Raw genomic sequence first — 26,620 nt, forward strand, 5'->3', positions numbered from 1 at the left:
CCAAACAAGAAAGTCAAATGAAAATTGATATGATCAATTTGGTATTTCTGAAGCAAAATATTTTAGAACACCTGTTCAGCAATATGTCTAAAAATGATGACTTCCAATCAGGAATGAGAGGACATTGGTAACATCTGAGTTGCTTTTGGAACCCGAACAGCATGAACTTTGATGGTTGCAGGATGCACAGTTGGAATCACTGTTCAGCCTGCTGTAATAATCACTTTGTTATGTTTCATTTGGGTTGCAGTAGCATTTGGGGGTCTACTGTCAGGATATGAGGATCTCTTTTGCAAGGAACATCACATTCATATAATAAAGGCCTTCAGTCAAACAGGATAGATGCACTGGACCTAACACAGGAAAACTGAGCATTACCAAGAGTTTTGGTGCAGAAGCAGGCTTTTCTGCACTTTGGCTGAGGATTTACTTGAGCAGTGGTTGCCCGGGAGAAACTTCTGATTGAAGGAGTAATTACGTATTTTACTAATTACCTGTCAGTGGTGAATGAGGACTTGAGCTTGGAGGACCCTAAGTGTTCTGTGAACCTTCCTTCAGCCAGGGTCTCAATCTTGGATTAAATTTCTGGTACTTGAGATTGGGAACATCCTAAATGAGCACCAAACAAATGGGATTCAGACTCCCACTGCAACCTGATCAGCTAAAGACTTCTTTAAGTGCATAGTTTAAATAACCTGGAAGTTGAGGCAGAGCAACTGAGTTGATTATCCAGTCTTTGAACATGAAAGATCAACTGATATATACATGATTTCTAAGCAAGATCCTCTCCCTGAAATCTGTGATACATTATCATTATTACTGTTATTATGTACTATGGTAAAGTCCAGAAAGCCCTGATTTTTTAAGCCAAGCATGACACTTACCCAACATCTAAGGGTGGCCTACACTGGTTGACTAGGAGTTCTTCAATGAAAAATGTATCTTGGAAAAGTGGGAAACAAAATATTATTCAGTTTGCAGCAATCTCATGCATGTAAGCCCCGGAGGGCTGGTGTGTCTTTACTTTTGAGGTTCATCATGTCACCAGAAAAGCTTTAATATTTTACTGTGGAAGCAACGTAGCCATGAAACATTAATTTCCAGGAATGTGGGAACCATGAAATATGTGTTTTTCTAGTAAATTGCCACTTTATTTGTCTCTGTTCTCACACAGTTAAGGGAACCAATTTTCATTATATGCTTAAATATATGTATTTTGGAAATACGCATAGGAAAGATGTACAAAACACAGGAAGACCATTTTTGCCTTGAAAACTGTATTTCACTGATAACAGTACCAGTCATTTATATTCTACGTTTCATCCTAAACCCTTTTACATTCCTATATTCATCTTGGAACCGTATCTCTCTTGACAGAACGGCACCCACACTGGTGTGTAAGTGAACATCTGATATATTCTGCCCTCTGAGATGTGGCAGCTGTTTAAATTTGCATAAAATTGTTTACTTCCTACTTCCACAATGCCATTCTCTCACCATTGTAGTGATCAACATCATTCAGACATGCCTGACACAGGCACGATTGTACTATGATCTCCAGCAATCCCCAAGTATTCTGTACCATGACAGATGACTCTGGCTGCAATAAAAAATTATTAAGGGCAAATTAATTTGTAATCCATGTAAAGGCCTTTTAAATATTCTCCTGCTATTGCTAACCAGTGTTACTAACTATAGGACTGATTCCTCTTTCCTGTAAACCAAATGACTGGATTTCCTTCAAATATCTGCACATACTCAAATGTACACAAAGACCACACCAGATTTTAGCAGCCTCAGCAGAATAAAAGTATTACAGTAGCTTAAAGGGAATTTGAAGTACTTAGTTCTGGGGACAATTCCAGAATGTAAGTGTTCACCTAAGGTTTTTATCAATGTTAAATACTAAATTTACATCCATTACCAGTTGATTAGAATGGAAAGATTAGACAAAACATTCCAGACACATCTGTGTCATGGGAACTATAGGTTTCATGGTTATATGACACACCAGAATATTCACCAAATCACTAGGGTTGTCTTCCTTAATGCTACAATTAGTGATGCCACATTAAGAGGACAATCACTGGATAAGATTTGATGGCAGGAAGCCCTCTGCCATAAACTGGAAATTCTCAACATATGCAACCATACTGCTAGAGAAGATGAGTTATGCAATTAAAACCAAAACTGGAGATTTGTTATCAAAGGATGGCAGAGTGTTCAAAATCCAGCTGAGAGGTTCCTTGATCTCGTTATCTTCAAGCTTCTACGTGAATTAATCTAACACAGATGACAATATTTAAGACAGACATCTGTGCCTACAGTCATGTGGAGGATGTTTTATAGAACCCCTTTCCATCAGAACGTGGAGGTTTGTCATAATGCAACACATAAAGGCTGGTTAGTTTTGCCAGAATAGCATTTCAGGAAAATAAAACATGATAAAAATTCTGACAGAGTCAAAAAAGTCTATTCTAATGTCATAATTCAATTTCCAGAATTTTGAACAAGCCATATTTAATTTGTTTTTTACTGCATTTAATGACATTTAAAGTGCAAATTATTTTAAAAGCCCAATTCAAGATAAACATTTGATTTTGTCTGAATGGAAAAGTCTGCGGTTGTGTGGTTTTCCTTCAAAATTCTCCCTTCTTGTCCCCACTCAGAATGAAGCAGAATTTCAAATTCCGATTTTATTTGCAAGATGAACTTCTGCCCTCCCACAGCACTTTCTGTGCCTCTATGAGAAGGATGAGAAGCTTAATGTGTAATTTCTGTGAACCATAAGGAGATAGTATTTGTGTTAGTATTTTCAAATCCAGGCTTCTAGAGCTGCTGTTTGAATATAAATCATAGATGTTTCTGGGTTACACTAACACCCTCTGCAGTTTAGTAGAGTTGTTAATTAATACAATACTGTATTAGTTATTCTTACAGTCTTACTAGTAACGCCCCATGAAATCCCGTTAGCTGCATATGGTGCCAGACTTGTTCTGAATGTGGGAAAGCAAGAAATTTACAGTGGTATGTATAATACAGAGAAGCTTTCAAGTGGTTTCCACTGTGAACATTTTGAAAAAATATTTTCCAGAATGTAATTTGTGGGAAAATCTTTTCACAAAATTTCAATGCAAACATGCATATATTTGTCATCTAAGTTTTATCCTGGAGTGTAAAAACCGTTATGCGCCACTATTGTTCTATGGCAGAAACCTCAGGAAAATAAAGTAGTTCCTAAATGGAACTAAAATGGAAAATTAATCAGGTTAATGGAAAATTAGCCAGGCTGTCCTATTGTCCAAACTGACAGAAATGCAAAAAATCAACCAAACAAAACTCCCCCCAAATGGATAGCTGATGCCAACAAATGGATAAAACTTTTCTTATATTTTTTGTCTAAATAATTTAGAGATAGTGATGATAGTCAAAATTTGGATTAGGTTTTCCAGAAGTATTTGAATTTCTTGCTTCAGTGATCTGATAGATCCTTCTTAAACTCCAAGAAGATTAAAATGCCATAGTAAAAATCAGGCTCATTTGTTAACACCTCATACAGAACACTCCAAAAGGCATTAGCCACTACAGAGACTTCAGACCTAATTCTTTTCAATTCATTTTGTCCAGTATTAACTTCTTAATGAAAGAAAGATCTGACAAGAAGCTCTTAGAAAGGCTTTTAAAAATGGAGAGAATGATGAAGGAGACAGGATTTAGAAGTAGACTATTTGCTGGAGAAGCTGGCTCAATTGTAATTCTCTCCTGACCCTTTAAGAGTTGCTGCTATAGAGTTGTAGTAGTAGCAATGCGTGGTTAGGTGGTTTCTAGCAGATGCTTTTCTCCTTCCCAGTCCTGTGGTTCATCCATAGTCCAGTCTCTGCAGTCTCACTATGCAATCAGGAATGGCCAGGGCCTTTCTGCATGGCCAGCATCCAGACAGGGACACACTGCTCAGGGAATCCCTCCTGCCTCTCCTCTTGCAGGATGGTGAGTCCACTCATTTCAATGAGGCTGTGGAGGATGTTCAGGTCTCGGATCACACTACTATCCAGACAGTCCAGGATACAGCCCTCCCTGGCTACATTGTCCTTGAGAATGATAACACCATTATCCTTCAAGCCATTCTGGCACCGGATAAGAAACTCCAGGAGATCTTTATCTGTCAGATATCCTACAGATAAAAGATGGAACATAGATCACTATTAACCATTTAAATTCCCAGTTTACATATCAGAATGATGCCTTATTCTGAGTCTCCATACCCTGTTTATTGCAAGAGAAATTCTAGTCCTGACAGATTTAATTATGAAATCTTGGGCAAATTAATGAGATCAACCATTAAAAGCTCAAACCAGCATTTAGGATCCATATTAGTAGTAGCACCAGATGTGGACAGAAGTCAAGCGGAATAGTGGAGAAAATACTGTGTGCTGAACGGTTCTTTAATCCAGTGGTTAAAGTCATAATAAGAATCAGTGGCAGGAAGCTGGAACCAAAGAAATTCATACTGGAAATAAGTGACAACTGTTTGACAGTGTAAGTAATTACCCATTGGAAACTACCAACAGAAGTGATGTTTACCACTTCTTGAAGTCCTCAAATCAAGCGTGGCTGAATTTCTCAATACGTGTTTTAATTGAACACAAACTACTGGGCTCAGTACAAGGGTGAAGGAATGACTATAACCACTTGTGATACAGAGTAGGTCCAACTAGATAATGTAACAATCCCTTCTGTCTTTTAATGCTACAAATCTCTATAACTTTGTGTAACATTATGTATTCAAAGGAGTTCTTGATCAAAGATCCAATGTGGAATCCAAATGGCCAAATAAACTCTTTATATTACCCTCTACTGTTGTGATTTCTGCATATACCATATACACTTAAAAATAATAAATTTTTCAGTATGTTATTGGGATTGTGGTTTTTATCTTTCCTGCCCAAAGATCAAAAGTTCTGTTACATTGAGAACAGTAGTGCAGGGCTCTGAGAAAAGCAAAATGAGAACTCTCACATGTGAAACATCTAAAACGAATTGACAAGGACAGGTGGTCAGAAACGGAATGATTTTTTGATTTTTTTTTTTTTAAAGTAATTGTTTGCATTTTCTAGTCAAAATATTTAGGTCTCTTGATGGAAGATTTAAACTTTTATAAATGGAAGTCGTCATTTCAAAACCACATTTTGACATAGCATGTCAAGTTTCTTTAACCACCCACCCCAAAAAAAAGAAGAAATCCCCAAAGCCTAAAACTGAATACCTTTCAAGCTAAAGGAAAATAGTGATTTCTGTATGAAATGTAAACCTGCATTCTTATTTTTTCATAAAATAACAGCCGGGGCTCAAAAACTTATTCATACATAAGATAAATCAAGATTGCATCAGCAATATTCATTGAAGTTCTTGTACACCTAATTTGGAACTTAATGTTCTCTTAACTTAGCTTTTAGCCTGCTTTCCTAACAAAATGAGATCTTCATGGTGCTGCTCTCTACAAGACAGTCCTGCCCTTGCCCCACCAGAAAGCATTGAGCTTGTTGGCATATTCCAGCCAAATTCAAGATAGAGGTAGAAGTTTAATTAATATTTAGATCACTACGTATTTCACTGAAATTGATGGAGGAAGCAGATTCAGATCTATTTCTATGCTAAAGAAAAGGCGTATGCTCCCTTTGGTAGCAGCTGCATAGCTGATAAGCACAGCCTCAGACAAGTCTTGGCTCATGTTGACTTGGATTTGCTCAAAATATAAGGCAGGAGCTACATTTACTGCAGTGATTGGTTATTCAAGAAAAGCAAAAATACAAAGGAAAATGATACTGTTCTGAAGCAACTACAGCTATGAAGACCTGTTCTAAGAATCTCAGTTTCATTACTTTTTAAGACGATGTGCAGAGGACAAGAAAGTGTTCTTGAATAAAAGATAAATACCTCCTTCTATGCGAATCTCTCAATTTTTTTTTTATTTTTTTTTTTTTTGCCCAGCAAGAAACTTTCTCCAGGCTTTTAGAAGAGACGGAGCTGTTTGGGCCTCCTCTTACACTTCAGAATAATGACTTCTTGCCAGCTGAAACTCCACCGTGGACACTTAGGTTCACATATTAAGAGAAAACCTTCTTTTTGGAAGGACAGCTAGGTACTGCTGCAGGTTTTCTAGAAAAAATTGGGAGTGGTTGTGTTGGCTTAGAAGCAGATACTTCTCATATGAGGGGTACTGTGACACAGAGCTAAGTAAACCTGTTTGATAAGCATCAATGCATGTATAAGACATGATCTTGTTTATAGATATTGGTGATTTTAACTGTGTCTTTTTTCAGATTGTTTCCTGAAATACCCCCAAGACATCAGACTATGAAATCCCTGTTGGTGAGACCAACTCCATGTTGGCAGCACTGGCAACAAAGAAGGGGCATTCCTGCTCAAGAAAACCCACAGGTAAGGCCTATTCCTCAGATGTACCTTAGCATGCAGGCTGCTTGCCAAGAGCATGTACGTTCCTCCAGTAAGTGACCTTAAGAAAACCAACTTGATTTGTACAAACTGTGCATGTGGCTGGGGAGAGCTCTCAGGAGTCTCTGTGAGTTTTAGGAAGCAGTCCCAAAGAACTGAATCTCCTTTTACTGCTGCATCATTCTTTTAACTTACACTTTAGCACAGGCTGTACAGTTCTCTCAGATGCTGGGCTGGATGAATCATGCTGAACTAACCTGAAACCCACTGAATCCAGATGACATCATATCTTTGTGGGGCTGGAGTGAATTCCTGGAGGCTTTTGCAGTAATACATCTCTACTCTGTCCTCCTTGCCCTGCAAGTAGTTCGGGACCTCAGCCAGAAAATTCTCCATCATATCCACCAATTCCACACTCTTAAAAACTGGTAACAGGACATGCTTGCTGATACGACCTATTCCAGAGCCACAGTCCAGGGCGCGGTTGGTGCCAGCTTTCCCCACCCCCTGTGGGATACAAGAAAATCAGTTGAAATCTGAAAAATACCACGTGAAAGATCATAGAAACTATGTTAACTGCTATGGCCTTTAGTACACCAAGCCTAGTGTCTTGTTTCCTTATTTGGGCAGAGCTGTTGCAAGACTGAGAAAAACCTGGGACAGTAACAATACAGCTTTGGGTACCTATGTTTGAATCAAACTGGGCTGCTATGTGCTCCAGGCTGCTGTTGATGGGACTTCCTCACTACAGCCATACATTTATTACTGCACAATAAGATTTTACTTGGTATAAGAAATGACACAATCTGTCACAAACTCCTAGCTTTCTCAGAAGATCCACTGGTATTTGTACAGTCCTTGCAACTTTATCTATCAAATATTCACACCTCACAATCAAATACATGGCCAGATAAGCCTCATTTTGAGCCCTGTAAAGGCCTAACAAAAAAGTAAGCATATACCAGATACTGCATGCAAGAAGTAATTTCTGCAGCAAAGAACTCCCGAGGTACCCATGGACATTGCTGCAGATTCACAGCATCCTTGTGACCAGAGTGCAGTTTTCAAAATAAGCTGTGTTTGAATGAAGATGTTGAAGTTGTAGGTAAGTTATTACAACTCAGAAAGTTTGGACTGGAGCATATACAGAATTTCTTTCTTAAGCATAGAGACAAGAAAGATGATTGAACATAACTGTTCTTTTTTTCTTCATAAATACAATCTCTGGACAGAGATCAGGCATGAAAAAAATGTGGCATAAAGGCTATGTCTATGAAAAAATAATGAGTCACTGTAAAAAGATCTTTATAATGACAGCTGTATTTCACCCCTAAGGCTTCCATTCTAGCTATAAAAAGTCTCTTAAGAGCCTGCTGAGGTTCCTTAAAGCAAAAATTTTAAGTCTGTACACGCACTGATTGTGGGATTGGAGCTCCCCTGGCCAACGTTATCTGTTAAACAAATATATTAAAAGCAAATGTAAACACCTTTTCCCTGTCCCCTGGAACTGAGTGTTGAAGTGAAAGCTATGGGCCAAAGTCCCTGCTGCAACTCTACTGCTCTTAAAGGAAATAAGCTTAGGTAGAGTCTTGCTCTTCCTGTTTACTGGGAGACCTCCTCTCTGATGATCAAGCATAAATCATGTAACTCACCACGGTTTTTGGCCTTGCTTCACTGTATAATTCAGTAGATTATTAAGGTCAAAGGACAGTACCATCAATGACATGACTATGAATAGCCTGGCTGAGCATCTGATTACATAAAGTAACTGTAGAAAGAGCACAAGGACCTCAAAGGCTTTCACCAATCTCTAGGGCTGCTGGTCCCAATTTGTATACCTAGGAAGATTAATCTCCTGATGCGGAAGAGTCCTTAAGACCTTAACCCTGCTGGATTCTGGAGACTACCTGTTTGCAGTTAGCCAGAAAATGTGAGCCATTCTTCATTCATAGGCTGCACTTAGAAGCATGTGGTTTTTACTGATGACCAGTAAGTTACTAAGCTGTAACAAGGATTTTATGAAAGGAGAAGGAACTGTGTCGGGATCATTTGGATTTCCTTATTGTTTGCTGGCAGATACATACAGGCCTACACTGATGTGATGAAGTAAAAATCTTTGAGAAAGCTGGTGAGAAGACTGAGTTGATCTACCAAAACAATTAACAGAATTAAACAAAAAGCCACAGAACTTCTTTGACATTTGTGTTTCAGAGAACCTATAGTCACAGTACCTCACTCAAAACAGGGAATTCATCTCCCATGATGCGTCACATCAAGGACCTCTGATAACACATCTCCATTTGCCATGGAGGAGGAGGAAAAGGAACAATCATGGGAGATGAAGCTTGATTCCACACTTTGCTGAAAGGGAGCAAGAGCATCAGGCAGTCAGTTGAGAAGCCCTGTGAAGCACTACAGCTCTGTAATGAAAATGTTGACACAAGTCCATGTTCACATTCCCGGTTTGAAAGTGCTCAGAGCTTTGACAGGGTATTAAAATTTTCTTTGGAAGGCAATCATATTCTCAAAAGCCTAATTGAGCTGAAAATCAGACTCCTTATTTTAAAAAACAGTGTAAGTAAAAATTTAAGCCAGAACAGGCTTCAAAATTTAACATTGACTGCTCCTCTGATTACCTGCTTCCCATTACTCAGAATCACTAGCATTTAGGACACATACACACTCAAAAATTCTTCTGTATGCTTAAATAGGGCACTCACAAATTTCCTTAGGGATAAGAGAGCTGCAGAATATGTTCCTGATGCTACTTCAAGTCTTGGAAGGGCATGAAGGCAGTGTAGATATTCAGGATAAAAAATAAATCAGAGTTCAAGAAATCAATAAAAATCACAGTGGTTTTCCTTCTATTAAAAAAAATTTAAAAATCAGGTTTTCAACAACATCTCTTCCATCTCCCTGATCAAACAGGAGAAAATCACTCTCAAGAAGCTTTTCATTCAGTAAGTAACCAATCAGGCAGGTGAACTGAGGGCAGAAAGGGAGAAAGGGTTTAGGGCAGAAACAGAGCTATAAAGTTAATATAATCTGTATTATTTCACAAACCTACAGCTCACAACTGTTTCTGAATTAATGGTTTCTTTGTTTTCTTTATTTCCTTTTTTACACATTACCTCTGGATTAGGCACTTGAAAACACACTATGTGGATATCAAGGCTTTAACTGGAATGGACACATTGCCATAAATATGCAATGTTCATTGCATAATATTTATCTGCTGATAACCCTTCAAGTATGTCTGTACCTAAGACAGCCTATAGCTTGTCTGTACAGCACTGCTAGCTCAAGTAATGTTGCTCTTGGTTTGAGTTCTGCCCACACACACATAAAACCTCTTAGCTTGAGCACAGTGGCACTTTTAACTCAGTTTGACTTGCCTGGGAAGGAGACAGGCTAAAATACAAGTCCTCTCCAATCCTACAATCAGAGCATGTGAAGTCCTTAGTCCCCTCTGTAGTTCCTTCCATGTACCTATGCAAGATAAATTCTCCAATCATAAAGAAATCTGTAGCTCAATTTACAGTGGTGCTAAGAAATCATGATAAGAAATTCCACACCTGAAGGTATGCAACATCAGTCATGTAAGGGAAATGTCACTGTGTGGCATTTCCATACCAGCCAAACTCAAGACGGGTAATTTGAGTGGAACTGGGCAACCGTTTTTCAAGGAGCACTAATTTTGCCAGAAAATCGAGTTTTGGAAGAATAAAACTCTCTGCAAAATTGGTATTTCAAATCTAGAGAAGAGTTATAGCCAAAACACATGGGAAAGAATGTCAAAAATGTCAAGATACTTCTATCTCACAACTTTCAAGGAAAAAAAAACACAAAACTTGTCAACTTTTCATTTCTAAAGAGCATTTTTCATTTTAGAACTGACTTGAACTCTTGAAAAAAAAAAGGGAGAAGTTTTTCATAGGGAAAAACAATTAAAACTTAAATTAAATACGTTCAGTTGATCTGAAACTAATTTTTCTTTTTCTGATTTTGTTAAACTTCTCTTTTAAGAAGAAAGTATAGTTTATAAATTATAGGTGAAACAAACTGCTTTTTTCTACCTTGATCACCTTATTGGAAAAAAAAAATTCATAGAGCCATCAACTTGGGAAGACATAACTCAAATTATCTTTACAATAAAGTCACTACTACAGAAAGCCAGCAAATATCTGAGTCTGATTGAGTAGAATCCAAATTGCAGTAGTAAGAAAGGAAAATAAACCATAAATAACATAACCAATTGACTGTATCTCAACAGAGGACAGAATTTAACATATTAAATCAGAATTAGCAAAACATACAGATTCCTTTCTGGGTTTGGGTTTGGGTTTTTTTTTTCTTGTTTGATCTTGGCCATTCAGAGTATCCTTTCTATCCCTGGCTAATAATAGGAGTAGGAACTCTGCTCTGGAGTATTCTGTATCTGTCATCACACCTGATGCATTGGGTACAACTTCAAGACTGTACTTCTTTCCTTTTTGGGTCTTGAAGATGAGAAAGCATAATAACAGTGTGGTATAAACCTTCCATTCAGGAAATGGCATCTGTATGATGTCTCAGAAGTGTAAAATGCTTCCCTGAGTACAATCTTATGCACCATTTGCATTCCACAAAATGTCCTTAAAACAAGACTTAAGTAATATTTAAGGAATATGCCTTAAGCCAGCAACTGAAAAGTTGCATTTTATTTTTTCTGAAAATGCCATTTTACCATCAGGTTCAGCTGCCTTGCTGAACTTCCTTTGTATTTTTGTATTTTCTGCTTGTAAAAAGCCCGATACAGTTAGGCTTTAAAATGTTGTGAAGCCTTTTTGCATTGGCATTAATACAAATCACTGTAAATGAAAAAATGTAGCTGTTCATTCATGTTTTGCTGGCTCACTGTGCCAAAAGCCTCCCTCTATCAGGTACAGGAAACTTTGCCAACAGTTGCTCTTCACTGCTATACAGGATTTCTATCTGTTGTTAAGCCACACTCATTTTCCATCTCAATCCATTTAAACTGTGCCCTTTTGTGTATATAACATCTAATTAAGCTATTGAGCTTTTTTTCCATAGTGGATCATTGAGACTAAAAAAAGGTCATCTGGCTATCCCAAATTTGTACATTTGAGCAGAAAATGAAAGATTTATGGTAGCATTATAAAGAACTAGTCATTTTGTGAACAGGAGAACATAAGAAATTTGTTTTCCTGTGGCTTTGTGGATTCTTTAGCATCTAATACTGTTGTTGAGCTAATTTAGTAGGCTTTTCCCCTGGGAAGAGGAAAAACCAGCCAGAAAATCATCAGATCACAGCTTTAAAAATTTGCAGATTCCCAAAGACATCAACAGGGTTTTCAGAAACCTAAGTGCCAAAGTGCTATTGCTATTGTAGGTGATTTTAAAATCCCACTTGGCATCTCTCTAGATCACAGGTCAAAGCAGACCTCTGAAAATGTTTACAGAACTTTAGAAAACTGCTTGCAAAGGTCCCCAGTGATACTGAAACACTAAAGAAAAGAGATTTTCTTAATGGGTAGCTTATTCTATATACTGCTCATGTTTAGGGTGGGGAGGGGTGGCACAGGGGGGCTGGGTTTTGTTGCAGTATTCTCAGAAATATCTATAAATAGGCACAGCAGAAACTTGGCATTTATTCTCAGTTACTTTCCCAAATGGACTGCAGGAATTTCCACAGACAAATCTCCCACTGAAGCCAACAAGGATTTTATCATGAAAGGTCCCAGTCCTGCACTGAAAATTAGTCTCCCACCCAAACACAGATAAAAGAACTTGTCCAATCCTCTTTGCAGCTTTGGAGTTCAAGAAAAGGATGCAAAACAGGTAAATAATGACATAAGGCCAGGCAAAATGTATATTCCTGATGATGCATGATCTGGCAGAACACATTACTTGACCCAGTGACAGTCAGTTATAACCTGTGATTGCACATCAAATATGACTGACATATGGTACCATTTAAAATATATCTGATTGGGCATAATGCATGTCATTTATGACACATCACTACTGTTTCTTGCAGGAGATGGGATTAAATGACTCACCCCAACAAACTTCCTGAGAAACTCCTTGGAAGATTCAATGTCTGTATTGGAGAGCTCAATGTAGTCTCCCATCATGCCCTCTTCTGTGGCTGGCACCTCCTGGTAGAAGTGTTTGGCCCTGGCATAGAACTGCATCTCCCCATTGATAACTTGACTTGTCAAAGCGTAAAGTTTCACTGCAAGCAGATAAATCACTATATTACTGTTAATGAAAGACATTTCTGGTTTAGTTTATTGCTCTGGAGACACAATGGTGAAGATCTATAAACTTAAATTGAGCCTTCAAACCACCAAACCTCTGTTTCTAAAGCAAAGGTGGAAGGAAAGGTGTTGGATTTAATCCTGCAATACCTTGAAGAGACACAGTCCTCCTTGGGCAAATTCCATGCCTCTCAGGCTCAGACATAATTTCTGTCATCACACTATCTTTCATGTCAGTGAAAAATCATCTCAAGTTTGAAGTGAAAATGCAAGCAAGGGGCTTGATTTGCTCCCAGAAAAGCTGTGGATGGCATTTATTGCTCGACAGGGTCATCATTTCTGCTATCACAAACCTAACTGTTGTGCAGATTTCCATATATGCTTTCTAGCCATTGACAGCTGCACGGAGAGCACATCAAGAGAGTGTATGAATGAGGCACTCCCTCTGGTTTATTTTTAGTGATACTGTACAATCTGTGGCACTGCAAGTAAGACGAACCAAAGAGCAGATGGTAGTCTCAGGCCTACATGAGTATAGAGATGGGGAGACCATTCAGAAGAGACAGAACTAAATTTTCATCTGTTAGATCAAGGAGCAAGATAATCAGTTGGTGATACACTGGAAAGTTCCTGTGTGCCAGAGCTTGGATGTTTCTTTTCATTGGTTGTCTATTTTGCTGGTAATATACAGCAATCGTAAGTTTGAAGCTGTTTTATTAAAACCTGCCAGCTTTGCTGGGTAAAAGATTATTATATATTACTCTTTAAAAAACTGATGCCTGTCCACATCCTGGATTTTTCTATACTCCATGTGCATCAGCATATCAAAACCAGTTAGTTTTGCAGTTTAAAAGTCTGGATAGAGGCAGCCCATAAACAGTTTGCTTGGAAACCAGCACCCTTGACTATCCTGTGCACATGCAAGTGTCCAGGCATTTTCCTGTGTGTATGACAGACCTTCCAACAAAAACACAATCACAGGCTTGCTTGTAAAAGCTAAGCAATAAGGAGGGATGGAGTCATACTGGGAACAAGTCTTTGCAAGCACAATCTTGCAGTGTGAGACCAGCTCTGCTGCAGATTCCCACTGTGCTCAAAGAACTGGAAATGATCCAGCAGCAAACACCTTTTGGGTTAATAACAGTAAAAAGGGAGAGCTCCCTACTGGCTGCCTACACAGAAGGACCGGGAAGCAGTACTTTTGTCACTGCACCTTTTAACTTTCACAGGAGCACTGCCGGTTGCTGCTGGGAACAGGCCATGCCTTGCTTACAATGGCTGGGGACAGGAATTATGCCCTCCACAGAGAGGAAGAGAGCTGGGCCAGAGACCCTGAATATAAACCTGGAATGTATTTATTGAGGGCAAGCAAGCTCAGCAGGGAATGATAAGTGTGTGCCTGCCCATCCTCAGCAGGAGAATGACACTTTGGAGGCAAGAGAGGGGAGGACAAAGGAAGTAGGATGGGGAATAATTACCACCAAGGACCACTCGGTACAGAATAGTGCTATTGGGTTACGCATAAGCAGCATGCCTGGCATATCCTTCATCCAACAAAAGCAGCATTACCAGCCCCTCTTGTCATCACCTGCTTAAGTCAACTGCTGAACGGATACTATTAAAGCTTTAATCCATTACACATTTATGTTATGCCTAAAATTTATACCACAAGAAGCACTGAGCCCAGCAAGGGTCAAACCTGGGAGTTTTACACACTCTACTGATTATATTCACGTACTTAGAATAAACCATTTAGTTGGAGAAATTAATACAAAGGGGGCAGCAACCAATCCCCAGCACAACTTGGCTAGGGTGACTCCCAGAGCCTGGGAAAAAGACTCCATCAGTGGCTGTGATTCTTCCAGGACATGATCTCCACCTTCCCCCTGGGAATGGCACCATCTTGTTTTCTCTGTGCCTCTATTCTCTGTTTCAGATGCCAGCCTGTCTGGTGAACAGAACTGAATCACTGCATGTTAGATTTGCTAGATCTTCTATGTAAGAGTCCAGTGATTATTTCTAAGCCTTGTTTAATGGACCAATCAAGGGACAGTGATTTATCCTGTTTTACTGCGTTGAAGGGAAAGACATTTACAGGCTGTCTGCAGGCAGCTGGCAGCATGAACAACAAATAGTCAGAGTCCTTCTACTGAAAACATGAGCCTGACCTGAGGCAACACATGGGGACGATATGCTATTCAGGATATCAGATCTGTAGTGTGTGCTCTCATATTTCTCACTCAGAACTAGTATCAGGGTTGCAGAATTCCTGCCGGGACTTGCGTGCACACACCAGCTGACTGCAGCTCCTCCTGGGCTTGCTGGGGCCCCAGAGCTCTGCCTTACGTGCTGGCATTCAAAACCAGCTCTGGGCTTAGCATCCCAGAGGGTCTTCTCTATGCATCAATCTTTGCCAAGATCTTTTTATGCAAGTCTCCCACCTGAGGGCATGCAAATAATGTAAAGAGTAGCAATGTACCCAACATCTCCTGCGGACCCACAGTCTCACTCGTGCTCCCTCAGGGTTACTCCTCCCTCTAATGAATTTGCAATACTGCCTATCCTCCCAGTTCACAACCCAATTTTCTGGATACAGCCAGTTAACCTCAACTCTGATGTGCCTTGCAGCTGTGCCTGGCTGAATGTAGCAGCAGGACCAGAGAGAGAGGGAGGTTTTCCAGCTTGCAGGAACCTACCCTAAAAGAGAAGTGTGAGGAGGCACATGTCCTTGGTGGCAGTGAGTGTTGCAGCTCTGCTCCATTGTACCTCCCTCTCATCACAGGACCTGTATGGCCTGAGGCATCTCCCTTCCCATGACCCATGTGGGACTACCTCTTGCATCAGGAAATACTTGTAAGGTCTGTTACGGATATACAGTCTGATTTCAGCAAACTTTGGAAAGTAGGGCATAGGCAGGATAGGATGATGGAGACTGCAAGTCTTTCAGACGTTGCAGAGGGCAGCTGTCTTTCACAAAGTTTTCAGTGTTAAGGCAGGTAACTTGTAAGATTTAAGGTTAGAAATGTGTTTTTAGTAAAGCAAGAAGAAACTTTTTCACGGTACACTTGTTCTCAGATGATCTGCTGGCAAGTCCGCCAAGTGGAGATGGCTAAAACAAATGCACTGCAAAAGCAGGCTCAGAACACGAACTGGCTCCCTAAAGGTCACTTCACAGTCATGAGATATTAATTTTAAGTCTCTGCCAACACAGTCAGGATGCAGAGTGGTGATCTATAGCTGAATGCCAACCCCTGGACTAGACAGAGAGTTATCTACCTAAGACCTTTTGCCCTGCAAAGTCCAAAATGTTATCTCTGATATTTTGTAACAGATCTGTTCAAAATTTTGTTTCCCAGTGCATCTGGTCTAAAACTCTAGAGAGACCACTTACTACATGAGGCTGGGTGCAACCCCAACCTGCAGTAAACTGTCTTGGTTGTGCGGTTTACTCAGCTAAATTTCCCTGGCAGAAGTAAATGCTGCAAATAATTTTTTTGGGCTGCAAATAATTTTTTTTGAGTTTTTATTTGTAAACATTATTTTGTGGCTCCAAATACTTTCTGCAAGATACTGAACTAATTTCAGTCTTGATGAGTATTCCCTTTCACATGCAACATCTGCTTTGTGCATTAGTTGAAAAACAGTTATCTGGGTGCAGGGCAGAATTCACCTCTCTGCTGTGGTCCAAGAACCATTTAAATTCTGTTTTATAGAGAATGAACATTAGCTAACCCCCAAAGCAGATATTACTTAAAGGCACGTGCCTCACACATGGGAATATTTATCTCTATGGACCGATCATCTAAGTTTTCCACCACAAATCTCACCCCACTGGCACCAAGTCCCACAGCCCATGTAAACACATGCATAATTTCCAACATCTCAGTAGCTCCATTAAAGTCCACTGGGCCTAATGGTATTCACAAACATTTAAGTACATTATTGGATCAGTGCCTAAAGTTACTCATGTCTTTTATTTATAAATGTTACCCTGGTCTGTAAAAGCGACATGTTTCTCCTAACAGGCTGTGATACCAGATATGCTCAGCACATAAGTAAACATGCCTGATAGTGCTTCACCACTGAGCCTAGCAATGGAATGGGGGAAGTATGGAGCTAGCATAGCTTGAAGCAAGCTTTCTACCTTGCTGGCCCTGGACAGCACTGCAAGTTTCAATGTGAGGCTTGATTTCAGTGCTCTTATTCACATTCAGGGTTAAGCACGCTCTTAACTACCTGACTAGTCACAGTCTTGCTGTTGCTTTGGTTAATGCTGTTTACACAGAGTTATCCAGATGTAGTCCTGAAGCTTGAGAAGTCCAGTTCATTTCTGCTCAGTTCCACTCTGAACTGAACTGGTAAATGTCATTCTGCAGAGATGTTCAGACCTGCCACATTCTGTTCTCTACGTCAGAGAAAGTACTGGTTCACAGTATAATTCAGGTTGGAAGGGATTTAAGGAGGGCTGTAGTCTAAATTCATGCTTAAAGCAGGGACAGACATGAGGTCAGAGGAGGTTCATCAGGACTTTATTCAGTTAGGTGATGGAGAATTGCACAACCCCCCTTGGGCAACTGTTCCAATGCCTGACTGTCCTCATGGGGAAAGAGTTTTTCCTTAGAGCCAGGCTGAACCTCGTTTGTTTCCATTTATGGCCACTGTGTCTTGTCCTCTTGCCTCACGCCACTGTACAGAGCTCAGCTCCATCTTCTTCATGGTCTTGTAGGTATTGGCAGACTGATACTTGGTCTCCCTGAAACTGTCTCTTCTGGCTGAACATGCCCCATTCTATTTCTGTCTCTTCATAAGGCATGTGCTTCAGTTCCCTCACCACCCTGGAGGTCTTTCAACTCGCTCTGTGTCATTTCCTGCATTGGGAGTTCAATTGTACATGCATATGGTCTAATGACTGTTGCATAAAAGGTGATCATTATTACCCTTGATCAACTAGCTATGCTTTTGTTAATACAGCCACCTTTGCTGCCAGGACACACTGCTAGTTCATGTTCAGTTGCTATCTACCAAAGCCCTAATAGTAGGGCTGCTCCCTGGCCAGCCACTGCCCTACTCATGTTCTTGTTGCCAAAGATTCTTCCTTTCCAGGTACAGGACTTGGAATTTATCTTTGAATTTTGGTGAATTAAAATTTCACTAGGTTCCAACTGTCTCTTTCCTCCAGCCTGTTTAGGTGCCTCTGGATGGTAACCCTGACCTAGAATTTGTAGACAAGTCCTGCCAGTTGGCCGCAATATGCCAATGGGATGAGCAAGCAGTCCTTTACCTCCCCCAGGTTATTGATAAAGATGTTAAACAGGACAGGTCGCAGGACAGACTCTTGCAGTATTCTTCTGACCTCAAGATTTGACCATGACTTTATGAGTCTGATCACCCAACAGCATTTTAAACACCTGATTGTCCACCCCTCTAGACCATGACATCCTAGCATGCTGTGAAATTTCTTGCGTGTGTATTCACAGTGTGCAAGCTACTCCACAGTACCTGTCCTTATGAACACTTTTACTTCATGACAATAAGCATGGAGTAACAGACATGCTGTATGCTCACATGAAAGCTGGATTTACAGTATGTTTTCCATTGAGTCAAACTAATTTGGATAAAATGATAATTTGGATAATTTGGTGAGGTACTGGAATGGGCTGCCCAGGTAAGCTGTGAATGCTCCATCCCTGGTGGTACTCAAGTCCAGGCTGGGCAGATCCTTGGGTGATATGGTTTAGTGTGAGGTGTCCCTGTCCATGGCAGGGGGGTGAAACTAGATGATCTTAAGGTCCTTTCCAACCCTAACTATTCTATGATTCTATGATTCTAAGATTGCAACAAGCTTGGAAGCTATTTAGCTAAGTTTTAATGATGTGGGTCATGAAGAGCCTGGCAGAGGGGGGAACTTTAATCTGATAAGACCATTTTACAATGTTTGTTGGCTGGGAATGGAAATTCAATTAAAATTCAGACTACAAAGAAAAAATATATTTTTACAAGAATAAAGCAATTAGGCCTGGAAACAGCTTAATGCTGGACTGATGGATTCTCAGTAATTTGCAGTCCTTAAACCAAGGTATTTTTGCCTTCATAAACATACACTGTGATCCAGTCATACATTATAAGCACATTGCACGAACTTTTACATGAAATTCTAAGCTAGATGTTCATACTGGTACCTTCTAGCTTTAAAATGATCCATTAGTACTTACACTAACAGTTAACACTGTAAGAAATCCTGCTCAGTTTCTAATATGTTGTGTTTATTTTCAAAACAAACAAAAGAATAACATTTTCACAAACTTCTTGAGATTCCATCAACCTATAATTGACTTCCCTTCCTTTCCATCTTTCTTTCCTTTCCATTGTTCACAGCTACCTACCACTAGGGATAGGAGTATTTATCTTCCATGTTTCATTTTAAATAGCTGCAGATATTGCTTCATTTGAAAAACCACATCAAAAACTTAGATAACACAAAAATGTTTTTTTTTTCTTTACAGAACTTATGAATTTTACCTTCCTGAGCAGAGTTCTCACTGGGGTCTGTGTAACTTTAAACAATCAGATAAAACAATCCACTCGCCTAAATAGATCATTCAAATAGGAAGGAGGCCTCAAGAATTCACTGAGAAGAGTAGTTTAACAGGTTCCACTGACATATCCTTTCCATCTTAAATTCCTACAGTTCTAATATTGACTGTAGGCTGAACAATTCTGCTTAAAAAGTGACATGCTAATGTAATACAGACTCAAGTCAAATCTGCATTTTAGCTATATTGTCCTGGGGAAATTTTGTTTCTTATTCAGGACTAAATTTTCATGAGAAATAAACATTCATTTTCTTCATCTAAAAAAAATTGTCTTGGCATCCTGGACCAGAGGCTGTCACTGAAATTCAGCTATAAGCAAACATTTTGGAAGCATTTTCCTTCCAGTTAACAAACAGGAGGTTAGACAGCCTGCTGTGGAAATAAGGATTGCAACAACACCTGAAAAAAAAATTAAATCATTACCTTTCAAGCACTTGTCCAAAACAATGCAAAAGGCAAGGCTAAGGACACACTGAATGATAACAAAATCAGTTATCTGGCAACAGAAAGTAAGGCATGTCAGCTCTGCTAGTTTTGTATTTGTCCTTCCAAGTTCCAAACAGGTCAATGAAAGTTTTAATTAAATGGTCAGAAAAAAAGGAACCATCAGCTAGAAACCCAACTTTATTTCACTCTTGTGGTCTTTCCCTTGCCCTCCTCTAACAATCTGGGGAGTATTTAAGTAAAACAGCAGGGTACTGAATGAGTCAGGGCTGAGAGAGACTACCAAATGGTTTAGCTAGCACTGTCATCTCTCTAGCCAGGCTTCTCAAAACGACTACTGATTGTCATTAATGTGCCTGCACTCTACCATCTAACATTATACACATTTCTAGAGCACAGTCACACACGTACACAGACACTCCTACACACCAGCTACTCACCCAGAGGAAGCTTTTCCAGCAGATAAAGGTAACTCTGAAAGAAGTCATTTTGGATTGCTTTATGCAAGACAAAGGACATACTGTGCCGACAGAGTTCTTCGTCTGTCTTATGCCAGCGCGACTTAAAAGCTAAATGTGCTGCTTTATATGCCATGATGAAGATGTTTTTTGCAAGGGTGGACAGCTGCTGTGGCTGGTGCTCTCTGGAGGACCTGTCTTTCCGAAGAGGCAGAGGCAGCGTTGTTTAAATTGTGGCAGTGTGCTGTCATTCTATATCAGGGTGTGTGTCCAGAGCAGTGCAGGGGGTGGAGGAGGGAGAGAGGGGAGTGAGAAATGCTGGCTGTTGGCACTGGCTCAGAGTAATCTCTGGAGTGTCGCCTTCTGAAACAAGCAGGTGCTGATAGTGATAAAGAACTCAAGCAGGAAATTGCTCAGCCAGGGTAAAAGCATATCTATTCCAAGAAAGTGGCTTTAATTCAATTACACTTTTCCTAATCTATTCAGCCTTCACTTCAAAGGAACTCTGATATTATCCAGGATCTCCCATCTCCTTCTTTTATATCTCACAGGGTGATTTTGTTTCTCTGTCTCTCCCTTGCTATTTGTTTTTCAGTCTGGGGCACTCAAGAGGAAGGCCAGAAGACAGAACATGGACATGCCTCTACATATACACTACCGTATGTCCTAATAAACTGCGATTATAGCAAGCAAAGAGAAAGCAATAGATTCAGTTTCATGCTTTGCCACTGTCTATGGCCAGGGCACACCACTCTATATACCAGGTTCATTTAATCTGTTTAAATGGTACAGACTATCTCATCAGCAAAGGCTAGTTTGAAGAAATTACTGTCTGAGGGCACAGGAACGATAAAGCCAGGGAAGGGTAACAGCTTTTTGCTTCAGCTAATAAAATATACAGAAGAACAAAATGAGGTAAACTGCCCTTAACAAATTTGGACTAACATATTGGCTGGCAAAGAGAAGGCGGTTCAGACCACTACATGAAGGAGGATGTATATCCTAAGTATACCCAATCCCTGAGGATTATCAGGCTCTCAAGGGACAAGGAGAGACAGGTACTGCTTCAAAACCTTTTCTGCCCCTTGGTAGGTCAGGCATTCGGTGTGGTACAACTTCAAGCCTCCTGAATTACAAATGTACCCGGCAAGGGGACGGAGGCTTTGTATCAACTTCACTGACCTCCACACACTGTGCCCATGACAGTATCTGCTTTACAAGCTCTTTATTCCAGCTGTCTGCAGTGTAAGCACACTATAACGCAGCAATGCATGATCAGAAAGTTGGATGTTTCCAAAACAAAAGGGCTGGCATATGTCTTGAGCAGTACTGAAACTCCCAATAAACATCTGATTAAGTTTCTGAGAGCAGAACAAAGATGACCTAGCCTCCACTGAGGAAAATCACTAGTACTTCAGCTACACATGAGGCTAAGCAACATTGAGAAATGCATCAATTAAAGCATATTTTCCAACATCACTCGCTTCCTTGGAGCAGTCAATCTCTTTATCTCTACTTTGATATTACTTATTAAAAGTACTCAGGGGAAAAAAACATTCCTGGGTATTACTGCCTTTTTTGTTTCCCCAACTACCATCCTGTACTACTCATTCTCACCTAACTGCACTGGCACACTGCTTCCCCAGAGGTTCCAATCTACATGACTATGCAAACGTGCTGGTGAACATATCAGTGAATAAATCTTACTCAGAAAAATATACTTATTTTTCTTTCGAGTTGGACCAGTTCCCCAGTCCAGCCCACAGCTGACATAAGGGAATTTTTCATGTGCTACAGTACAGGGGCTGGAACAGCTTCCTGAGATGGCAGTGTGGAGGACGTAGCCATACAGTCACAATACACAGTGGCCTTACCAATAATGCAGACCTCCTCCCTGTCTCCTGTCAGAGAACTGTGCTACAGTGGGTTCCATGAGAGCCAAAAGTAATCTAAGTACTAAAAAATACATTTCTACACTTCCACCCCTCCCTGCTCATGCATTCCCCCTTCTGGGGTCTCTGCAGAGCTATTTCAGCTTGATACATAAGTTGGCTTTTTCTGTCTGGCCAGCAATGTGAACCAGTTCAGCTCAGAGCTTAACAACTGCCAGAGAAGTGCAGGAAAGGAGGCAGAAACGCGAAGTTGAGGATGGGTTGGGGTGAGTGGGATCATGGCAATGGTTAGATCAGTTCTACTGCCAAAGTTTGAGCCCTTCTTTCAACAGAGGGCAATATTCTTCATGCAACCTTAGACATTTCAGCCATCCCTTGAAATAACTTGGTTTCAGATTTCTTCCTGGTTTACCAGAGAAACACCAGGCTCTCTCCAACTAATTTTGCAATATCTGGGCCCATATACAATCCTGGGGTATGTCTTGGTTTTCATAGAATCATAGAATCATTAGGGTTGGAAAGGACCTTAAGATCATCTAGTTCCAACCCCCCTACCTGGGCAGGGACACCTTACGCTAAATCACATTACCCAAGGCCTCGTCCAACCTGGACTTGAACACTGCCAGGGATGGAGCATTCACAACCTCCCTGGGCAACCTATTCCAGTGCCTCACCACCCTAACAGCAAAGAATTTCCTCCTTATATCCAACCTAAACTTCCCCTGTTTAAGTTTTAACCCGTTACCCCTTGTCCTATCACTACAGTCTCTAATGAAGAGTCCCTCTCCAGCATCCCTATAGGCCCCCTTCAGATACTGGAAGGCTGCTATGAGGTCTCCACGCAGCCTTCTCTTCTCCACGCTGAACAGCCCCAACTTTCTCAGCCTATCTTCACACAGGAGGTGCTCCAGTCCCCTGATCATCCTCGTGGCCCTCCTCTGGACTTGTTCCAACAGTTCCATGTCCTTTTTATGTTGAGGACACCAGAACTGCACACAATACTCCAGGTGAGGTCTCACAAGAGCAGAGTAGAGGGGCAGGATCACCTCCTTCGACCTGCTGGTCATGCTCCTTTTGATGCAGCCCAGGATACAGTTGGCTTTCTGGGCTGCGAGCACACACTGCAGCCAGCTCATGTTCATTTTCTCATCAACCAACACCCTCAAGTCCTTCTCTGCAGGGCTGCTCTGAATCTCTTCTCTGCCCAACCTGTAGCTGTGCCTGGGATTGCTCCGACCCAGGTGTAGGACCTTGCACTTGGCATGGTTAAACTTCATGAGGTTGGCATCAGCCCACCTCACAAGCGTGTCAAGGTCCCTCTGGATGGCATTCCTTCCCTCCAGCGTATCAACCGAACCACACAACTTGGTGTCATCGGCAAACTTGCTGAGGGCGCACTCAATCCCACTGTCCATGTCAGTGACAAAGATGTTAAACAAGACCGGTCCCAACACCGATCCCTGAGGGACGCCACTCATTACTAGTTCCAGCCGGACACTGAGCCATTGACCACAACTCTTTGTATGCGGCCATCCAGCCAGTTCTTTATCCACCGAGTGGTCCATCCATCAAATTGATGTCTCTCCAATTTAGAGACAGGGATGTCGTGTGGGACTGTGTCGAATGCTTTACACAAGTCCAGGTAGATGACATCAACTGCTCTACCCCTGTCCATCAGTTCCGTAGCCCCATCATAGAAGGCCACCAAATTGGTCAGGCAGGATTTCCCCTTAGTGAAGCCATGCTGGCTGTCACCAAGCACCTTGTTGATTTTCATGTGCTTTAGCATGCCTTCCAGGAGAATCTGCTCCAAGATTTTGCCAGGCACAGAGGTGAGACTGACTGGTCTGTAATTCCCTTGCTCATCCATTTTCCCCTTCTTGAAAATGGGGGTTATATTTCCCTTTTTCCAGTCATTGGGAACTTCACCTGACTGACATGATTTCTCAAATATGATGGACAGTGGCTTAGCAACTTCATTTGACAGCTCCTTCAGGACCCACGGACTTGTGCACGTTCAGATTTTTAAGATGGTCTCAAACTAGTTCCTCTCCTACAGTGGGCCCAAGGTCTTCATTCTCACAGTCCCTGCATCTCCCTTCCAAGAGTGGTTTGGTCAGAGCCTTTGCCAGTGAAGACCGAGGCAAAGAAGTCATTCAGAACCTCAGCCTTCTCCAAATCCTGTGTAGCCAGTTCTCCCGAGAGCTTCCTGAGGGGGCCTACGTTCTCCCTAGTCTGTTTTTTATTTGCTATGTACCTGTAGAATCCCTTCCTGTTATCTTTAATACCTCTAGCCAAGTTTAATTCTTATTATTTCTCACAAATCTGGCCCTTTCTCTTTGCTTATCTATTTTCAGCCACTTGCCAGTTAGTGCACCAGGAACAGATGCATCAAGACAGCAAGTTAATGCTTTGGAAAGACATTGCACAAGCTCACTTTGCCACCAACAAAAGATACCCCTAGGAACCCAGAGCCCACCTGTTCTGCATTTGTCACCACATTTCAATTTGTCATGGCTGTAGTTTTGGCAATGCCCATTGTATAGCAAAGTGACCTCTGCTTAGAGGTAGCAGTGACTCCAAGGATGAAACCTAAGCCCTGATGTGTCCTAGTGGAGTCAAATGCTGGGACAGCACTGTGAAGGGTGCTGGGACCACAGCTCCAGGGCTCCCCATAGCTTTGATACTCATGAGATCCACAAGGGCTGGGTTTCTACATTCAATGGGAGGATGTGCAAAAGCAGAAAAGAACACTGTTTCTCCAGCCTTCTGTGCACAAAGTGGAGCTTAACTCTCTTTGAAGTTGTGCATTTGGGTTCCCCAGTGCTTACAAAATGCCTGAGTTACTGTGACTCTAGTGAAGCTCTCTCAATTTACATCCTCTGAGAATCTGGCCAATTACAATTAATACATACACATGGGAAGCCAAGCATATTTCAGAGTCACTCCCTATCATTTTAATGCCCTGCTAGTGATTTCATAACATACTCTTAGCCCACTTTCCTTAGGAAAAAAGATAAGTGCAGTCATTTTGTGTATGTCTCTGTCTATGACAGGTTTCATCCTGGTGTCACTCAGCAGTTTTGCTCTTCTGAAACCCCATAAAACTCATGAGGATAGACAGGCATGGGTACATATGCAGTTGTCTTTCCAAGGTACCATTCCCAACCATCCAACACAAATGTGTCAGAAACAACAGTCCACAGGATTAGTTTTTCAGGCTCTCTGATATCTTAGTGGTGGTTTTGACTCAGTAGTCCTGCCCCACGAAAAAAGGGTGAAGATCTACAGAAGGCATCATAATTCTATTTATTCTATTTGCACATGATCAAGACTGTGTCCCTCTTCCAAATAGCTCTATAGCCTAAAAGTTAGTGTGAACACACACTCAGGCCTCAGATACTAGTGCAGCTAAGTGGGTGAATAACAACAGCATGAAGGCTTTTAAATCACTTTCAAAGCACTTCTTATTGCTGTCAAAGGTTAGGCAAAAACATAGACTTGTGTTCAAAAGTGCCTAGAAAAGTCCACAGAAATACCAGTTGGTTTTATTGTTTGTTTTTCCCCAAAAGTGGATGGTATATTATCTGCCTGTTGGCAGCAGCATCTTAATGTCTTCTGCTAAGTACAACTCACAACTATTTCACATTGTCTCCTAACCCCATTTTCTGAACAGGAGTAGTACTGGTCTACCCAGAAGCTGCAGACAATTCAAGCACTATTACATACCTTACATCTCCATTGAAAAGAAGTATGGAGCTTGAGTATTGGCAAAATGGCACCTATACTACTTGCAGGATCACTGCTGAAATGTGAGTAAACCAACTTCTCAACTTTAGTTTCCTTTCCCAAACAGCCATCTGATCTTTCTGAAGTTGAAGCCAGCTAGCCATCTTTTTTGTTGGTAGCAGGGACACTGGAGAATCTGTACATTTGGGTAAACTGAAGCCCTACACTAAACTTACAGCAGACACAGTCATTGCCTCGAAAAGCTTCTGGTCTAAAGTAAGAATGTGTTTGAATTTATATGGGTAAACAAATAGTTTATATTCTTCTCCTTGAAATCAGTTCTAGGACATCACATTTAGCATAGATAAAACGAAGGATCAGCCTGAGTGGCTTCTTGTTAAAATACCTGCAGCTGATCTTCACCTGAGAGTAGCAGGTTTAAAATAAGGTATCAGATGGCTTATAATGAGTCACTGCAAGATCCAAGGTAGATCTATTTGTTGGAACATCAAGGTATTTAAAAATGTTTGGATTACCTTTATAATAGTAGGCAACTACCTCTCTGCAGATCAGATCTGCACACCCTACTTCTGAAACACATCAGCTGCAAAGAGAGCGAAAACATGTGCACTAGCTCTACATATCAAGCAGGTCACAGATGGTCAGTTTTGCCTCTAAATTACTGTGTTCTGCTTAGAAAACACCTGGTATGCAATCTAAATTCCACATGGACAAGCCATCAGGACTGCTGTAAGATGTCTCTTTATCTTAAAAGACTTCTATATTCA

General features: G+C 40.9%; 1 protein-coding gene across 4 annotated transcripts; it reads right to left on the reverse strand.

Moving 5' to 3' along the window:
* Nucleotides 1–989: 989 nt before the first annotated feature.
* NTMT2 (N-terminal Xaa-Pro-Lys N-methyltransferase 2) lies at nt 990–26,339 on the reverse strand. 4 transcript variants are annotated; one of them, XM_061451926.1, is made up of 4 exons: nt 26,239–26,339; nt 12,516–12,691; nt 6,711–6,960; nt 990–4,171 (listed from the first exon to the last, which is right to left on the reverse strand). In XM_061451926.1, the coding sequence occupies exons 2-4, from the start codon at nt 12,648–12,650 to the stop codon at nt 3,897–3,899; spliced, it is 660 nt and encodes a 219-aa protein (XP_061307910.1). In that variant the 5' UTR covers nt 12,651–12,691; nt 26,239–26,339; the 3' UTR covers nt 990–3,896. The 4 variants fall into 4 exon arrangements, with proteins under 4 accessions (XP_061307910.1, XP_061307909.1, XP_061307912.1 ...); XM_061451925.1 differs by lacking the exon at nt 26,239–26,339 and adding an exon at nt 20,194–20,509; XM_061451928.1 differs by lacking the exons at nt 12,516–12,691; nt 26,239–26,339 and adding exons at nt 8,685–8,814; nt 9,174–9,255.
* Nucleotides 26,340–26,620: the final 281 nt, after the last annotated feature.

The sequence above is a fragment of the Pezoporus flaviventris genome, unplaced genomic scaffold (genome assembly GCF_033815535.1).
Source record: "Pezoporus flaviventris isolate CSIRO_AGI_PZ_B2104156 unplaced genomic scaffold, CSIRO_AGI_Pfla_v1 ptg000013l, whole genome shotgun sequence".
Classification (NCBI taxonomy): domain Eukaryota; kingdom Metazoa; phylum Chordata; class Aves; order Psittaciformes; family Psittacidae; genus Pezoporus; species Pezoporus flaviventris.

Coding starts and splice junctions, on each gene's coding strand:
- NTMT2 (XM_061451925.1), bottom strand. CDS start 20,347: ATGGCATATAAAGCAGCACATTTAGCTTTTAAGTCGCGCTGGCATAAG. Junction 6,961..12,515: donor TTCTCAGGAAGTTTGTTGGG/GTGAGTCATTTA, acceptor TGTATCCCACAG/GGGGTGGGGAAAGCTGGCAC. Junction 4,172..6,710: donor CTGGATTCAGTGGGTTTCAG/GTTAGTTCAGCA, acceptor TTTTATCTGTAG/GATATCTGACAGATAAAGAT.